General features: G+C 42.5%; 1 protein-coding gene across 10 annotated transcripts in view; it reads right to left on the bottom strand.

The window, feature by feature from the left end:
• The window catches only part of LOC119174109 (uncharacterized), a 155,584-nt gene that overhangs the window by 73,546 nt on the left and 63,223 nt on the right, over nt 1-18,815 (bottom strand). For 5 of the 10 annotated variants that reach the window (XM_075896206.1, XM_075896207.1, XM_075896204.1 and 2 more), the window contains exons 8-13: nt 15,657-15,683; nt 15,539-15,580; nt 15,121-15,150; nt 10,569-10,607; nt 5,856-6,392; nt 4,409-4,483 (exon numbers count right to left, since the gene is read on the bottom strand). In XM_075896206.1, the coding sequence (XP_075752321.1) occupies nt 4,409-4,483; nt 5,856-6,392; nt 10,569-10,607; nt 15,121-15,150; nt 15,539-15,580; nt 15,657-15,683 (750 nt within the window). The remainder of the gene's footprint in view (nt 1-4,408; nt 4,484-5,855; nt 6,393-10,568; nt 10,608-15,120; nt 15,151-15,538; nt 15,581-15,656; nt 15,684-18,815) is intronic. The other 5 variants (XM_075896211.1, XM_075896214.1, XM_075896212.1 and 2 more) reach the window with 2 other exon arrangements.

Genomic DNA, 18,815 nt, shown 5'->3' with positions numbered 1-18,815 from the left:
GGAACGCAGTGACGCGTGCTGCAGATTATTGATAACCAACCATCGCCACCTTGCCTTACAATACTGCAATGTTCCCTGAGCTGGTCATTAGGACGTCGTAACGTGGCCCCGTTTGCTTTACGTATGGTGTGCCAAATAGGCAAGGAAAATCTGGTAAACAACTCCTTTTTTTGCAGGGTACGTAATATGCCCTGTGGTTCATACTGCAGCCAAGCCATGCTTGAGCAAATGGGTTGCAGCTTTTACGTAGCTTAGCCAGCCTATTTAAGGCGTACACACCACGCCAATGTTCGCCCAACAACCCACATTTCTTACAGTTAGAGATATACTGTGCTGGTGGGGCACAGCGAAAAACATCATTTGGCCATCAAAACCATCAGTTCGTGCAGTTGGCTCCGGGAATACGGTTGTTTTCTTTTTTTGAACAGGAATTCTTTGACTCATACAACAAGGTAATCGGGATAACCTCCTTGCTCAAGACGAGTTTCTTGGTGTTCAATGCTCTTCTCGAAAAGATGGGAACAATATTTTTTAAGTGCATGATCGAGGCAGTGGACCTTTTACTAGCTTTGAGTGTGAAGAGTGCAAAGGTAACAGCTGTTTGCTTGCCCACGGTTCGTAAGACCTGCACGTGTGCTTTTCCTGCAAATTAAATCATACATCGAGGAAACTTGCTGCACAATCCTCACTAAGAAGCTCTTGGGTGAGAACATGTGGCCGTAAGCGAATGTTAATATGTTAGCTGCTTCAAGTTTGAACAAAATTTTGTCACTCTTGATAAAAAACAAAAAGTCGTCTACATATCTAAGCTGCGCCAAAAGAACGCCGTTAAGATCGGCTAAAAATAGATAGCTAAGAACAGGCGCAACACACACCTTCCTTTTGATTAAAAGGTGTTTCATCCCATTGCATTTAGCTCGAGTCGAGGTACAAAGCTTAAGGATATAAAAGATGCTTGCATGAGATACGTGGCGCCTACCTAAATTCTGTCCAGAAAAACTTATCAAGGGCACCCTTGATGCACTTCAGTAAAGCATCACAGGGAAAGAGTTAAAGATGGCTCTAACATACAGAGATATGGCAGAGTAGCCTTCATTAGGGTGTGGGGAAGAGCCTTCCGGAAACACCGTCAAAGCCAAAAAAACTCGCCTGAAGCAAGCACGTTATCCGGATGACCTCGTTGTATCGGTCGAGGAATTCCTGCTCAAAAAGCCGTCCTCCAGCAGCCATGCTGCACGAACTGCTGTTTTGCATGGCTGAAATAAGTTTGTCGTTACGCCCCACTTCCACAGAATATATCTTAACGTAAAAAAAGTTGTATGCAGGGATAAACTACGTAAAAACTGCAACGCAGTCGCTAAAAAAGGGTTACCTTCAATACGAATCACAGAGCGTGTTACGTACCCTTCCAAGAAGGTGTGCTTCACCTGCACAGGGTATCTCTCAATGTAACAAAAAGATGGGTGCTTGGGCGAACATTGGAGTGGAATTCAGGACCTCAAATACGTTGACTACACTACGCAAAACTGCAAACTAGTTGCCAAGGAAGGCTTGGCTTCCATATAAACCACAGGGCACGCTTCTTAACCTGCCAAAAAGGCGTTTATTGCCCGATTGCGCATCCTATTTGGTAAACGTTACGTAGGGCAAATGAGGCGATGTCTTAATGACCGGCTCAGGGAACATTGCAGTAATGTAAGAAAAGGTGGTAATGGCTGGTTAGCAGTACACTGTAGTACGCATGACTGCGTTCCACTTTTACATGGTAGTTCCATTGTGTGCAGGAAACCTTGCCAAAACCACTAGATAATCACGAAATGAGCTACTATTCGTACGCTGCGTGATGAAAGTGTCAGTACCCCGACTCCCTCTGACAAAATAAATAACTTGTATTCCTCCATGAGAGCATGTGCGAGTGTTAGTCCGATGCATAGATGTGTGTTATTCACAGCTTGATAAATCATTCGTTGGAAGCTAGCACTTGTGTGTGTCCTCTTCGCCCTTTCACCTTTCCAAAAAGTCTGTCCTACTCACAAGGCCAAAAGTCTCCCCTTCCTAAATTTCTTTTATCAGCTGCGTGATTTGGTTTCTGTTTCTGGCCATTAAAGTGCAGTATTCCCACCCATGCCTGTACTCGAAATTCCTGATGTAGATGGCCGACCAGTTACTTGTTTCATTCGTGACAATACTAGCGTGCTCACGTGGGCAATCGTTAATACACCGGGATGATTGCCCTATGCAAAGCGACCACATGATTAAAGTATGCGGTAAGCTATTCCTTCTTTAATCTGATTAGACTGGTGCTATGCTTCTTATTGCATATCTTTTTGTTTCTGCTTTTGTCATCAGCCATTCTTCATAGTTTCATAGTCACCACAATTTAACCTCAGCACACTGGGCGATTTCGTAGCGTAAGCTGCACTGGCCGAGCATGAGGAGTTTCGCATGGCTTACGGTGAGCAGATCTGCGCGAGCACGAGAAACAGTGACATCACATGGTACACAGCCGGCGTGCCGAGGGCCTGGAAGCACCTGGAGTGACGTTTCTCTGGTGGTTTGGCACTTTACTCGCGTGAGATCAGTCGCTCTCTAGTCCGTCCGTTCATCAATTCATTCACCCGTGGTTTCTTCGTTCGTAAATGGATCCATGGTTCGTTCATCCATACATGATTTGTGCGTCCGTGGCTCGTTCCTCCGTCCATGCACAGCTCACGCGGCGTATATCCTGGCTTCTCCGAGTGAGGCTACGGCTAATTTTTCTTCAGATTGTGTGATACCCTATATCTCTTGTTTTTCTTCACTTACTAGACGTCACGTACTGAAATTTCACCCACTGAAATTTTTATGCTTCTGAGCAGTTTTTTTTGACACAGAAATTATAATCTGTCCCGGGTATTCGGTCTTTGACAGACGTGTATATTGATGGGCCAATACATTTTCAATGAAGTGTGGACTGCATTTTTACAAGTCGTTCGTGATGCAAGTATTTACGACTGTCCACTTGGTCGGTTTCGAATATGTCGAATCGAAAAAGGAATGTGTCGAGCGGAAAAAGCACACATGGTTTTGCTTAAAAATATACTTTATGACTGAAAAACAAGTGGTTCCTTCACTTCGTAATTGATACGTTATCTGAAGGACTTCTGGACATTTTGCTGCAATGGACAGTGCTTTGTTAACTTTTTGTTTAAACCCTGATGCATGAAAATCTGAAGAAATAACATAAAATCATCAACGTATCTAAAACCCTTGTGCACTTTCGTTGTTAATATTTCGGTATTGCTTGTTCTGCCTGGGTGCAAATAAAAACAAGCCACAAATTATTGGTGCTGTACATGACCCTATGCACACACCCTACACGTCATCATCAGCGCTACGTTTTCAAACTGTGAACATGTTTTTGCTTAAGGCTAAAGTGGAAAAAGGACTGTAAATAACTTTTCAACACTCAAGGTTTCGATGCATCATCGCCTTCATCCTCATCCCAATCAACACCTTTTCACTACTTTCTCCACCACCCCTTCCCTTACCTAAAGCTGAATAGCAGGCCAGAAACGTGTTCCAGCCGACCTCACAACTTTTCTCTTCGAGGCCAATTGCTGCTGCCACCACCGCGTGAGGGCAGGGGCCGGCCTCCGCCGCGGCTACGGTCACTGTTGCCGATCGGCGGCGTCAGCTGCAGCTGCCGCTGGGAGGCAGCACTCACAAGCGACGAGCTGGCCGACCAGCTTTGGGCCGTTCGGCAAGCTGAAGATGCCGCCCGGGTGCAAGGATTTCGAGCGGTGACCTGAGATACCGCCATCATAATCTACGGAGAGTGGCAAGGGACAGGGGCTAATCCCCTCTTCTCCCACCTCACCCTGTAAAACTTCCGGACTTTAAGGTTTATTCATTCATTCTCTGTCTATGCATAGACCTTTCTTTCTTAAAGAGACACCGCCTGTCCACCCATAGAACAAAGATTTTAGAAACAACAGAAAAAGCCGAAGAAGACCTTCTTTTGAAACTGCTTTTCTAATGCATATTTGTGTAGTGCAAGACGCCATATGAGTTCTTTGTAAGAAATTTGTCATTTATGGGTAGAAGCTTAAGTTCATCCCGTAGAAATGAGGACAAAGGCTTTTGCAAAGATTCGTGCTCGGAAACTATGATACACAGGCTGGGGTGCGTGGATTTTATACATTTTTGTGCTAAAAAGCATGACCGAATCAATGTTGTTTTCGATACATTTTTGTAGCCTGTGAAAGTTTAGTCACGTACATACCTTTCTTTTCTCATTTTTCAGTTTTTGCAAGTGAATACTCCCGTACCTATTACAAACAGTGCAGAAATTACTTGTCCTGCTTTGTATCTAAATGTAATATATTGCAAAAGAAGCAAAAAAAACCAAAAGAATAACTGCACTCACGTTGTGCGGGTGAAGATGGGATGATGGGGAAAATTGGTGTCGGTTGCCGTCCTGTGAAAACGGCATTTTGTGCAGCTGTAAACGAAAATATATAATTAGGTCGAGTCTCAAACACGCAGGCCTTTGATGTCCCAAACGGCCCGCGAGCCACTCTTGACTTTCTTCTGCGAACATTTTTTAAATTAATAACTATGCCTATGAACGAGCCATGCATGACTGCTCTTAAGCATTTTTTTGCGAGGAACCCACTGTAGTAAGCAAGTGATGATAGAGAAATGGGAAAATTAAGTCATATTTCAGTAACCTTGGAGATGCATTGCTTTGTTCATATGCTGGCGCCAAATCTTCGGAAATGTTCTATATATGATATATATGAAAGGTCTCTGATATGGCAATGTTAGCTAAAGCTCTTTACAAACTACTCCTCCCCACCCCTATTCGCTTTAGCTTTTTTCACTATCGTGGCACGAGTAAATTTTCTGGTTTTTGACCCAATAGTTGAGGGGAGTTATAGACCCCAGAATTAGGCAGTTTCAGAACTTGCACCTTCGAACGACCAGAACGTTCTTTGCGCACGCATGCTTCATAAATTTTGTAGCATTCCTTGGCAATGCGATTCAGATTGCCTTCCACTTTCAGAGGTGTGTCGTTTGCATACGACGCTTCAAGTTAGGCTAATATTTGAAATTTGATGGTTTCTATGATCAAAAAACAATACTGAGAATGGTGTCAACGCTATACGCATGCTTCTACCGTGGAGCAAGTTGCATGCCAACCAACCTACTCAAATAAATTCGCGGTGCCACTTGAATGACAAGCAATGGCACCGTCAGATACCTAAAATACTGTTTACACCGAGACTAGATGAAATAATTATTGCACTAAGCCTAACTTAACTGTCTGTAAACACTAATAAACTATGCGTAATACACGCCCATACTTGGAAGAATACATTATCTGATTTATTTTATGTCATGTGTTTACGTGCAGCTACTTCAGTTTTCTATACTCGTTCTGATAAAATGGCGAGCTTCACCACCAGACAAAATTGCAATCGTTGTCTGTTTTTACGCTAAAAAACAGCGGGAATATCAACAAAAATGTAAGAGTTTACATTCTTCGTATGTTTTTTACTACCTTGCTTATTCACACACTGCCATAAAGACGAGAGTGAGCTCAAATGGACAGAACGGCATTGCAATACCATCTGACGCCTCTACGTGGATATATATTCTGTGTGCTAAAAAGGCAATATATAAACACAGGGCACACGAGTAGACACCTATGAGCCATGCAGAGATGATCGTGCCTTGTGAATAAATACTTCACTTTTCAATGCAGTTGTTTACTGTGCTAATCGCAATGACTGTGACCACGTTGCACATGACGCACCTAGCGAAGAGTGACAGACTTTCGTTTTCAGATCTCACAGTTCTTGTATACGTACTGCCAGGTTGGAAAGCGAGCCTTGGCGTGGGTGGAAGCTCCTGCAGATTTGTAGGCTTCAAAGATGGCGCAGGTGTTGGTGGCGCTGTCGGACTCCGCGTTACAGGTCTCTGCGTCGTAGGCCTTTGTGTTGTGGGCCTCGGCGTCGTCGGAAACGGCACCGAGGGTCTCGGAGTCATCAGCCTTGGCGTCGTTAACATCAGTGTTCCGGGCCTCGACGTCGTTGCTTTCTGTGTCGTTGATTTCTGAGTCGTTTGCCTTTGTGATGTGGGCCTCTGTGTAGTGAGCCTTTGTGTTGTAGGCCTCGGCGTCGTTATGCTTTCAGTCGTCGGCCTCTGAGTAGTGGGCCTTTGTGTCGTAGGCCTTTGAGTTTCAAACCCCTCAGTCACAGGCCTCTGAGTCGTTGGTCGCTGCGTCACCGGTCCGAAAGTCGGCGGCCTCTGCGTTGTCTGCTGAGATGTCGTCTGTGCGAACGTCGGAGGCCGGAATGGCGGCGGTCGCGGTGGTGGTGGTGGCGGTGGTGGCACGAGTCCTGGAGCTGATTGGAGCAAGAATAAATACTATATCGAATCAAATAAGTTTATCCTAGTAAAAGTTATGTTTTGAATGTAACTAGAGAAAAAAAAAACCAAGTGCAGCTGTTGCCAGCATGTATCCCTCGCCTAGATGTGAAAGAGATGTATTCTCTATCTCCTCATATGAGCCTCTTAAGCTCACGCCGGGAGGGGCTTGTGGGTTTGCTTTGTAGAGGCGCACAAGTGATATCGATTGGCCAAAATGGGTAAACTTCGACTTTACACCGTACGCAAAGGCGGCGAATGGTGGTTTCTTGTACAATTGCTGCTACCGTTCAATATGGTTTCTGCATATTTCTTTGCTTCATAATCGGCCTCAGTATACCAACTGCCGAGCAAACGGTTCTCTCATGTTCCATCAATCAACCCGGTCGTGTGCTTGCTGCGTCACCTTATCCCGCAAACTTCTGGTGCTCCTCTGCCCACCTAACTTTCTGTCTGGCCCTTGTGCATACGCCTTCTCTCAGAATTCGGTTCGTTACTGACAAACACATATTTCGAATCCATGCTACTTGCCATGCCAATGCCAGTTTCGTCTTCTTAATTTCGACTGAGATGTCCTCAACACCTGTTTGTTCCCTGACCCACGCTGCTTTCTTCGTGTCCCTTAAGATTACACTTATCATTTTTCTTTCAATCGCTCGCTGCATCGTCCTCAATTTAATGCCGGTGTCACACAGGCCCTTTTAGTCACTATCAGGGTGATCTGGATCAGTTTTCTTGATCGCGATGAACAATATGCCCGCTGCTACGCGGTCTAAGCTGATCCGGTTCGATCTTGGGTCACATGAAATACACTAGGTGAAACGTGCGTGACGCAAACATGCCATTGACAAAACGCAGCGCACGTTATTTCACTATGGCCATTTATCAGCAATATGTAAATTGTGTAAGAACAGCTGGAACGTCAAAAAGATTGTTGTGCACTACAAAAGTAATGTCATAAACCCATCATTCAATAGAGGTTTCTCTGCACTTACCTGTATTGATCTACGAGAATCTTAACCTCAACTTTTATTTATGATGGCACCTGCTCGTAGCCATCCAGTTGCAGCGAAACGGCAATCTCGTCATACACGCTAGACTTTCACTTCTGGCACCTCAAAAATCCCAGTTGCTTCTGCCAGCGGTAAATTAGTGTAAAGATCTCTTAATTTGACCACGAAGTGTGCATACGCTTGACGTATTTGAAATAGTGGCGACATTCAATCAATTTGCATCGAGGTGCTCCAACTGCTCCAACGGCGTGAGAGAGTTGAACTTGTCTGCTTATCATCTACTTCTCCTATAACTACATGCGCTGTTTACGGATTTTGTACCGGTGTCACACCGACATTTTGAGTCGCGATCAGTGCCGATCCGGATTAGCCACGATCTGGATTAGGTACTGCTACATCCTATCGGGATGAAGACGATCGCAGTCCATGCATTGCGGTCTGGCTGAGAGATCGCGATTATGCTTCGTCTGCACCCTTGGCCAAGCTTGTTTATAAAGCAAAAGAAACCAGGGAATAAAGCTTTGTTCTGTAAAAACAGATTTAAAAAGCTACATATATATTTTAAAGAAAATTAGACTCTTATAATTGGGAAAATATCTGCAACATTGCATATCTAAGGATTCGTATTCACCGAATGTAAATTAGAGAGAAGCAGACGATAATCAGATGACAAGTTACACTGTCGCACCGTCAAAGCAGTTGGAGCACCTCGAAGCAAGGTGATTATGAGTGTTGCCAGCATTTCGACTACATCGCAGCGAACGGACACCTTGCGTTGAAATTAAGAGATCTTTACAGTAATTTACCGCCGGTAGGAGCAACTGGCAGTCTTGAGGCGCCAGAAGTGAAAATCTGGCGTGTCTGACGAGATTGCCGTTTCGCTGCAACTGGACGGCCACGAGCAGGTCCCATCAGAAATAAAAGTAAAGGTTAAGATTTTCGCACAGAAATACAGGTAAGTGCAGAGAAACCTCTATTGAATGATGGATTTATGACATTACTTCTGTAGTGGTACGCAAAGTTTTCAACGTTCGAGCAGTTCTTGCACGAGTAGCCAAATCATCCAGCGTTTTTTCTACCATTACGTAATGGCTGAAAAGATTTCCACATGTTTCTTAAAGTGTAACACTCGTCCTGGTAATGTATTTCTGTTACTTAAAATTTTCCTCTTTGTTTATGAGAGTCTGTAGTTTGGTGCTGACTGAGCTAAAAGGTGTCAAAGAACATTTTTTTTCACAAGACCTTTTTGAAATGCACTCGTTAAAACGGTCTTTGCCGCAAACTAACGAAGTGATATACCTCTGAAATGAATGACTTACTCTTTTTCGAGGACTGTTCCCACGAGCAATAATCAATAAAGATGTCAAACTTGAAATTTTTTCGTGGAAGATGGCAAGCTCCAAGGACACAAATAAAATATGTGCTGGTGGCTTGTTTGACATGCAACAAATTCAATTTAACTTAGGTACTGAACTGATGGTATAAGTAGTCTGAAAAGCTTTGAATTTAAATTTTTTGGGGGAAAGCTCTGTATTCAGCATCAAAAAACTTGCCTTGGTGGTCAGACTAAAAATATGGAAGATATTTCATTTGAAAGCTCTATGTATTAGCTAAAAGTGGGCGAAGTTCATTGTGGTTAATATTTTTCAAACTTGAGAAATAATTTTTTCTCAAAACTATAAATCTCCGCCAGCTTTTCACCTACTGAAGTGGCATGACGCACTTGCAAGGGCAGCCTTCAGCAGAATGCCACTAAACTGGAATAACGTCAACAATCTTGGTGATCTCTACAGAGCAATAAATAGGAATGGGGTTATCTACGTTATGCGATCTTCAATAATGCGAGTTATCTACGTTATTCTATCTATATTATGTGATCTTGAGATGTCAGAAAATATAGATGTACGCTTTGTTAGCAGCAACAACATGCTTTGTAGCTGTGTTACTACGTTCTAAATCTCTGGGGAAGCCTGGCTTGCATGACGTCTCACTATTTCAAGTATTCTTTCTTACGAGAAATTAAATCTGTGAATTTTAACAGTCTATAACGCTTTTGCTATAAAATATGCTACGCAAACACTGCAACAGCTTCAACATTCGGAACTAATGTTTGTTAGTGGGTCGCTTCTGACCAGACTGACTATCCCCAATATGAACAAAACGAGCAAAAGTGCCAACTGCATTATAAGCCTCCAAATTCAGCTATAATTTTCTATCTTATTTGAAACAAATGTGCGCAGCATGCGCTCCATAAAAAGCTCAATTTTCATTTTCTATAGTAACATGAGCTTTCATGCAAGCTTCGACATCTTAGTGAGATACGGATTAATCAATATATTAAACGGCAGAGTACATTTACAGATCACAAGCTTCTGTTATACTGCGAAGACAGTTGTCTGTGTCGATTCGCTTTAGAATTATGTATCTTGTGCAGCCGTTTTTAAGAACTCAAACCTTCTCTAATATGCCGGTTAGGAACGCGTATTTAATGAATGAAAAAATTAATAACTAACTGATAGGATTTTATTGCATATGTGTCGTTCACTTTCCAAAAACCACCATATGATTATGAGAGATGCCGTAGTGGAGGGTTCCGGAAATTTCGACCAACGGGGTTCTTTAACGTGCACCTAAACCTGAATTATTAACTAACTAAATAACTAACCGAGTGACTAACAACCCAATTTCCTCAAACAGCCTGGACTACGCTATACCTTCAATTTTGTAATATCTTCAAATTTACCACGAGGTCTTCTTGTCAAGCCAACAAGTTTTCATATAAAAGCACATATATGCCATGAAACCTGTCGTACACAGAATTTACTGGGAAGCGATACCTTTCCCATCAGCGAGTTCCTCATTGATCAGTCCTGAATAACGAGTGATGTAAAAACTGACCAACATCACTTTAGTGATAAAAAAGAGACGTATTTAGCAGTCGTCATGCTACTCTTTCTCTTCCTGTTTTTTTTTTTTTGGTGTAACAAGTCGATGACATTTGCTTCAATAAGTGATTGACAGCATTCCAAGAATTTTGCAAATAGCAATAAGAAAATATTGGTTCAAACCTGATAAAGCCAAATTGAATCATTTCAGGATTTCACAAATAGAAAAATATATCAAAACAGAACGATTGCTTACTTGTGGGTACAAACAACCGAGGGGCTGGTGTCGTGAGAGCTGAAAAAGAGGTATGAGGAACCATATTGTATCACGTTGCCGTCAAAATGGGTTATAGCAGAGGTGCTTATACGTTAAATGTAGTTGGACGCATGGCTTAATTTTAAAAAGTCAAACAAGTTAATTAGGTGGAAACTTTAATGCAGTCAATGATCATTGCTAATGTAAACTGCATAGGAGTGACCCGCTAACACACTGTCAACACTGGGAAAATGCGGAAAGTGTGTGAAAGTGCCAGATAGGACAGAAGCAACTTTCGGGAAGTGCATCAATCTTTTGGTAAACGCGCAAAGTGTTCATGCTCGCGTGATTCTATGTGGGTCATCCTTGAAGGCACAAATGTTCTTGCATGCGTTAAACCGTACACGTACAACAGGGTGTCTCAGAGCTCAAATCGACTTCATAAAATGCTGCAGTACTCGTGAACCTAGCTCTGCGCAGGTAAAGGGTGAGGCCAATATCACTTATGTAAAAAAAAAAAATCCTCAAAAGCTCCTGAACAGTGAATCGATGAATGAAAGAATTTCGCTAAGCTCCAGTAGGTCGCACTTGTTTCCTTGTTAGTGTAAGCCTGACCGAGAACATCAAAAAATTCTGGTCGGATTTTGGCAAAGACAACGTTGGGTGACACTCTATTCGCGATGAATTTTGCAATATGGGCTCACACAACAACATCGATGTGGCTATGCTACGCTCTGCGCATAAACCAAACACTTTTCAGTGCCTATGCATAATGACTCTCGCAGCACAGCCGATGGCAGCCTTTTCCGGCACAATTGCTTGCGCTAAGCTGATAACTATAGTTGGTGAAGACTGTTCAAGAAGGGCTATAGACCACCTTGAGTTTTTTTTATATACAAATAGCGAACCTTGAAAACTGTAACTGTGGCTTTAAAAATATTCCACAAGAACGAACATCTCTACGATTTCAATTTTTATACATTGGGCCATTTGCCAGAACATTGCCACAGTAGACTCGAAGCCCAAAAAGAGAATGACAGGCTGGGAAATATGTTGTTTTCGTCGTTATCCAATGAGAGAGTTATCCTCAAGACGTAGGTAGAAGGCAGCAGATGCTGGTTTCCCGTGGTGTGCGCTCCTTTTGGGAGCTCTCGTTCTGCGTTAATGAACGGCGCTCTTCTCTGTAGGCGGTGTACTCTATCGTTAAGACGTGGTGAGTCCGTGGTGCAACATCTTTAATGGCTTCATTGTTGGCCGTTAATTTGTGCTCCCGGAGGTGCTGTTTGTTTCTCAAGCAAGCGCTGGCAGTTTCCTCCGCTATACACTGATGGGTTTTCCTGTGCCGGAGTAAGAGTACTTTCCCGTACACATTAAAATATTTTTGCTCCGTTGTGACTTTCTGGCTTAAATTACTATACGTGAAATCTGGAGATTTGCCAGCAGTATAGTTTCCTATATTCTACATTTAGAGTGGTGCTTCACCACCGCAAAATTTTATAAAAACGTCGGCTTATTAAGCTGGCACAGGAAAACATTGCAATCTGGTTCACAGACATACTACAGGGAAGCGCATATGTTAAAATAACTTAGTGTAAAAGTGCACTACGACAAGACAACCAGACTTAAATGTGCAGCACTATACAGGGAAAAACACTGTAGACTTTCAGTCTGGTTGCTTTGTTGTCGTTCTGTTACTCTACAATGAACTGGTTATTCAAACTCACTCAAGTTGTTGCCTGAATTCTATCTTGCTATTGAAGATATTTTGAATGTATAAATAGGCATTTTCAACCTTTTGTCACACAACACCAATGAAGAAAGCTGAACTTGATAGGACTGATGCTCAGGCTAGTTGGTTATTTGGAATCAATATATTCGCATGGCGCATGAAAACGAGTATTTACAGCGTAACTAGAAAAGAAAAAAAAAACAGGGACAAGAAAAAGTGCTCATTCCTGTTTTTTTCGTTTTTTACTTCAGTTGTTACACTGTAATCGCTCATTTTCTTGCCCGTACAAGTATGTTGGAAGGGGAACCTTGTGATTTTAGATAGCGGTTGCAAACAACCAAACATAGTTTTTCACGTACCACTACTTGGTTGTTGTTGTGTAGGCGTTCTTTAGATTTCACTTTCCAGCAGTAAAATTAAAGAGCTGTAGGAATACAGTGCCACAGCGTTCTGAGATGCTTATCGATATTAGATGCGAAGCAGCTTTTTGGCTAGCTCGTGCAATGTCCCTCCGTAACGGGGCAGTGCCAAGTAGGTCACGCTTTCTCTCGCAGAGCGCGTGCGTGACGTCACTCTCTCTCTAGCCTGTTACCGCGTGTCAAACCCCTCGCTTCACCCTCTCCACCGCTCGAGCCCACTCTTCACGTCGGCATCATCCCCTCACCGTGCCACCTCTCTCCCTCTGTCAGCGGGAAAAAGCCATGGGTAGGCGCGCTGCGCACGCTCGTGCATCATCGTCTATCCCGGCCGTGGTCTCGCAGCACCTGCAATGTGGACAGCGCACCGCTGCTTGCCACGCGATCAGGCCTACGGGCGGGACGCCGCCGGAGCATGCTTCCCGCTAGTGTGCGCGTACCTTTTCCGGCCGTCGCCGGCTTTGCTGGTTAGCGAAGCTGATCGCGTTCGCGAATGATGACTTCGCACCTGGAACAACGACGAGGTGCGAGCTAGGGAAGCCAAACGCAAGCATCTGCAGTAAAAGACCCACGACACTGACGAGGGGCGAGTCCAGAACGCCGATCATGTTCGAGAAGAGAGATGACGTGTGTACTGACGTTAACCGAGTTTCCCTTCAAACCGTTTTTCCAGCACCCGCGTCGATGCTCGTTTCAACCGCGTCAACGCCGTGCACACCGCGGTCGCCTCCCATCCCATCAGGGTTCCCTTCGGGGAGATCGTCCATAGTTGTTTTGTTATAACTGTTGTACGGGGTATTGTAAACGTGTGCGAATATTCGGCTTTTCCCTTTGCTGTCATGGCAGTAAACGCTTTCTTATCAACTGTAGATGATTTGAAATAAACTGACTTTTCGCAGATCCTTCTCGGCCGCTCTACTTTTATGCCGTCCTAAGTGCTGTTTTAGTTCATTTCATAATGCCCGACCAGGGTAGTCAAGAGAACCTCTCTTAATTGTAATATGCCTGAATTGTTAGTTCACATTCACCCAATATAATTATCAATATCATTGCTCGGACATAGTAATAAGTGCGTTAAAATTAATGTAGCGTGCATGACTTCCTTATATCCATCGGTAATCCTGATTTCGAGGCACTGCTTCATTGTGTGCCATTGAAGTTGAAGTTTAGGGAACATCGCAGTGTATGACGAGCAACGTTCGTCTGTCTGGAATATATATATATATATATATATATATATATATATATATATATATATATATATATATATATATATATATATATATATATATATATATATATATATATATATATATATATATATATATATTTATATATATAATCAAACGCAGCGGGAAAGCTAAGGTAATGTGGCACTCTCTTTTACGAAGCAGTTCTATGTGCTTACGCAACATAAATGCGCTGAACAAGCACTGGAATGATACTATCTATGATCACTGGTAGTGCGCTCACCCGCACCTCGATAAAAAAACTGACACTCGCAACATGTAATGCTCACGTTGTAAAAAAGGCTGAGGAAAGAAAGAGTGCACTATGCACACGCAGTGTCATATCATTTGTCATATGGAAACAAGTTCATTGTTATCGTGATAACTTTTGATGCGTGGTGCACCGCTGAAGCAACCGCAGATCCGCAATCGCATTCATATAAGTCACATAAAAAAATTAGGAGCTATGGCACTGGCAGGAAGAGTTAGGATTGAATGGACACTAAAGTGAATGAGCAAGAAATATGCGTCTAGTGCTTATAACTAGTAAAGTATTATCAATTCGTTATATATATATATATATATATATATATATATATATATATATATATATATATATATATATATATATATATAAAATAAGGGAGAGAAGTGTATACCTAAGGGCTCGTATTTCCGTGTTTTAACACAATATAATGAGATATAACAGACAGAAATGCCAAGGAATGTACAGGGGAAGTTATTAGAACCAATGGAATGTAAATAAGAAGAAAGAAGAAAGAAAAGTGGATGAAAAAATTACCAGCTGTGAGCAGCTCCTTATTTTTTTATGTGACTTATATGAATGCGATTGCGGATCTGCGGTTGCTTCAGCTGTGCACCACGCATCAAAAGTTCATAACAATGAACTTGTTTCCATATGACAAATGATATGACACTGCGTGTTCATTGTGCACTCTTTCTTTCCTCAGCCTTTTTTACAACGTGAGCATTACAGAACTGTGAGCATATATATATATATATATATATATATATATATATATATATATATATATATATATATATATATATATATATATATATATATATATATATATATATATATATGTGTGTGTGTGTTCAATCAAATTTAAGGACACACGTGAACATAAGCCTAAGCAGAGATATATAACACTCACCACTGTCCGTGAAGAATGTCGGTCTTGTGACTGAAACAAAAAGGATTTCTTAAATATCTTTTCACAGCATAAGTTCGCAAAAACATTTTGGACGTTATGTGTGGATAACATTGATTTACTGCGCGCTTTCATGAGTTATGGTGTTGTATAATCAGTGACCAATGCATACGTGCCTTTTGGCTTGGAAAAGGTTCATTGGGATCAAGTTCAACCATAAAAATAATAAATTTAATAATAAAACAACAATATTAGTAAGAAGTTATGCCAGAAGGCAGCCAGCAGCATGAATATTTTAGAATGTTTTGTCGGGAAAGGTAGCACCTGAATTCTTTAGGGCAAAGATTCTTCTGTTGTGAAAAGCTGGAGGCACCTCAGACGTATACAAATGAACATGTATTCTCTATGAGTAATAACTCACCAAAATTTGAGGGCGTTCGTGGAGCAGACGCTGGAATCATAACTAGACAAAAAAACAAGAACTGTTTTAAGCGATGACAATAATACAGCTTATGTAAAAAAAGTTGATAGCCGCTTACCAAAACGGTTGTCTGGCTTCGCTGAATCTGCAACGCAAAAGAAATTTCAAATAAGCCTTGCAGACGACCACTCACACTCATGAATACTCAGGTTAGCACTCACGGCTACTTTCCCTCATGAGTGCTCTCTCTCACTCATTCTCACTCTAGTTCACTCTCACACACGAGTCCTCACTCACGCTCGCACTCACGACCACTAACACTTCTGAGTACTCACTCATAGTCACAATCACCACGTACAATTAGTGTGAGTGTGTGTGAGTCAGTGCACTCATGAGACAGTGCACCGCGCTATACAGACAGGGCATGAATAAAATTGGCACAGTGATCTAGTAAAGTGCTTTTGCGCATTCTCTGAGCAGACTTTAGAAAATAAATTTTTAGGAAACAATGTCACTTGCCAGTAGCTACCTCACTGTCACGGCCTTTGCTGTGGCCTCCCAATTTTTCATTTTTTAACGTTTTAGTGGCCTTTTTATAGTTAAAGAACATCGTGTTGAGGTTGCTAACCTGAGCTATGTTTTTCGGCGCCATTTCTCGTGAACATTCATAACTTCGTCTACAGTTCGAAGAAATCGTGTGTCACAAAGTGGGGCTGGAAGCAAATGAAAACAAATATCTCTATTGCAGCCAACTGTCGCTGCGATCACGATGTGAAACAGCCTTGTAAGAAGCGTGTATTACGCAACAGGTAATTTTGCCTTCCACTAATTCCGGTTACGTGACCTGGGGAAGACGTTCGAAATGATGTACTGGTTACGATTACGTCGTTAATTATATACTTCCTCTTGGAGAAAGGCCACAAGTTGGAGCGCAAGTGGGTTTGTGACCCAAGTCACCCCAAGGGACGAAAAAAAACAACAACCTTAGTGTACGTCATTGCTGCTGGATTAGGATCAGGACCGAGAACCGAAACGAAAGGAGGTGAACTCGGAGGTAATCATCCCCTCCGAATAATGAACAATATGCTGTATTGTAAACTATTCAGCTCAAACATGTTAGGCTTTCGCCTAACAAAATATTCTTAGTTGAGCGCAGTTTGTTGAACAGCGAGAAAATATATTTGACCTTTCTGTACTTGATAGTTATGTATTCTTTCATTTATGCCCTGTACTCCAGTGTATTACTAGTTATTGCTTGAATGTATTGTTTGTATCCCACTCTTGCATGGGCCCGGGTAGGGCCTGCAGTATCTGTAAATAAATAAATAAATAAATAAATAAATAAATAAATAAAAATATCTAGGCGTAATCACGGAAGACGCTTCAAGATTCGCCTAATATTTCGCGTGGCTTAGCCATCAGCATGTTGACTTATTCGCATGTTCCTCTCTCTTCAGCGATATTTGTGTAGAATTTAACTGGCTCTATTGCAAAGGGTTCTTCGCGTTTTAGTTTTTATTGCAATAACAATTTCTTGCATAGTCTCGGCTGCATTTTTCTGCTGACGTCGGTGTCAACGGCGACGTTGGTGACCCCCGTCATTTACCACACATTTATACGTATCTATGTATACGAAAATGCAAGAAAAAAAAAAACAAAAATCTCCATTACATGGAATCGAACGTCTGAATTCTTGCGTGTGAGTGCGTGGCGTTCACCACTGAGCCTCGAAGGAGCACCTCCTTCAACGTTGAAACGGCAAGCAATTTATATCTACAGTTACCACTGGTGATCTCGGCAGCGCTATCGTGTTTTCAGCATTACCAGCAAAATGGCGCAATGGGCGTGCGTCGCCTACAGTAACTAGCTGTATATGAATACGGGACCATAGTAGTGCAGCTGTTTTCCAACGCCGCCACCACCGCTAGCAACCATGCATTGCGAAGAAGCTGACGCTAAGACTAATTTTGTGTTTTTTGACGCCACCGCTGCCTTCCACAAATCATCGCCAGTCAAGTTCAAAGCAAACTTAACTGGTCTTCACGCATTTTCTGAACGCGGCTCATGTATGCGCCCGAGTGTCTGCTGATTAGCTCTATGTGCGCACCACCGCCAGCGGTGTCTGTGACCACTATCGCACAAATAAAAAAGAAAACTTACACAAATAAGCACACTTGTCTTACTCGAGAGTCAAACCCGTGTCTTTTGCGTGACAGTACAGTACTCTACCTCAAAGCTACGCCAAAACACGAAGCTGCGCTCTAATCTGGCTTTATGTAGGCTACATATCGGGTACGTATTTGCATTACCATGTGTACACAAAGCGCTTTAGAACAGTGAAGTAGCAACCATGCGTCACAGAACGTGAATCGTGCAAAGAGTGCTTCGTTATGCTCTCACGCACTTTGAAAGCCTCATTGCGTTATACTCACCGATACTAACCTGGTGATTTCATGTACTTTCAAGGTCAATTAATGTCGCATTTCACCAGAATAGTGTCAATGCTGAATGTTAACCCTCATTATCTGGTCAAAAAATTCCGAAAATGCGCGAAATGTGAATGTCGCAAGAAAAAAGAAGTTGTTAATGTTTGCTCTGCCCTATTTCGCCACACGCTGAGCAAGAACGTCGCTTTTTTGTACCACGTTATTTAGTCAGCTTCTACGTTTCACTCTCTTGGCAATCGGGCCGAAAAGCGGCTTCAAGCACTGCAAACAGTACGTGGCAAGAAAATTATGTCGATATGCAACACGGCAGGCGTGTCGCTTGCCAAAACAGAGTGTCTGCCATCTTGCGCATAGATCTGCAAGATGGCAGACCTATGCGCTACTCTGGTCTCGAAAGGACTATATACAGTTACTATTGCGTCGCCAGATTATCACCATAGAGTTTCCGAAAAGTAACTAGAGGCGACTCTGGCGCTGCGATTGTTCAACGATGATGGCAATTATATGTAGGACACGGATTAGCCTAGTCTTCGTACTTATGGGCGGCGAATCACACTTGTGGCTTCATTTATTGCTGTGTTTCGGTTTTGTTTGGAAGGAATGTACAAAAACTTTGGAACATTGTGACCCAATTTGAAATGGTAAGCCTAAAACAATAGGGTGGTGAAGCATAACGGTTGAATATTCGCTGATTTTTGTTTTGTGACAGAACAGCCCAAAGCCACACGAACACACACGTAGCCGGAAGTACGAAGATTAGACAAATCCGTCAACTACCCTTGGTTCCCATGCTCACTAAAGCACCATGCGTAGCAGCTACCATTAACCCT

This window comes from Rhipicephalus microplus, chromosome 5, assembly GCF_043290135.1.
Source record: "Rhipicephalus microplus isolate Deutch F79 chromosome 5, USDA_Rmic, whole genome shotgun sequence".
NCBI classification, from domain to species: Eukaryota; Metazoa; Arthropoda; class Arachnida; order Ixodida; family Ixodidae; genus Rhipicephalus; species Rhipicephalus microplus.
Note: the sequence above shows the minus strand (reverse complement) of the source record. Positions and strands in the feature narration are given on the sequence as shown.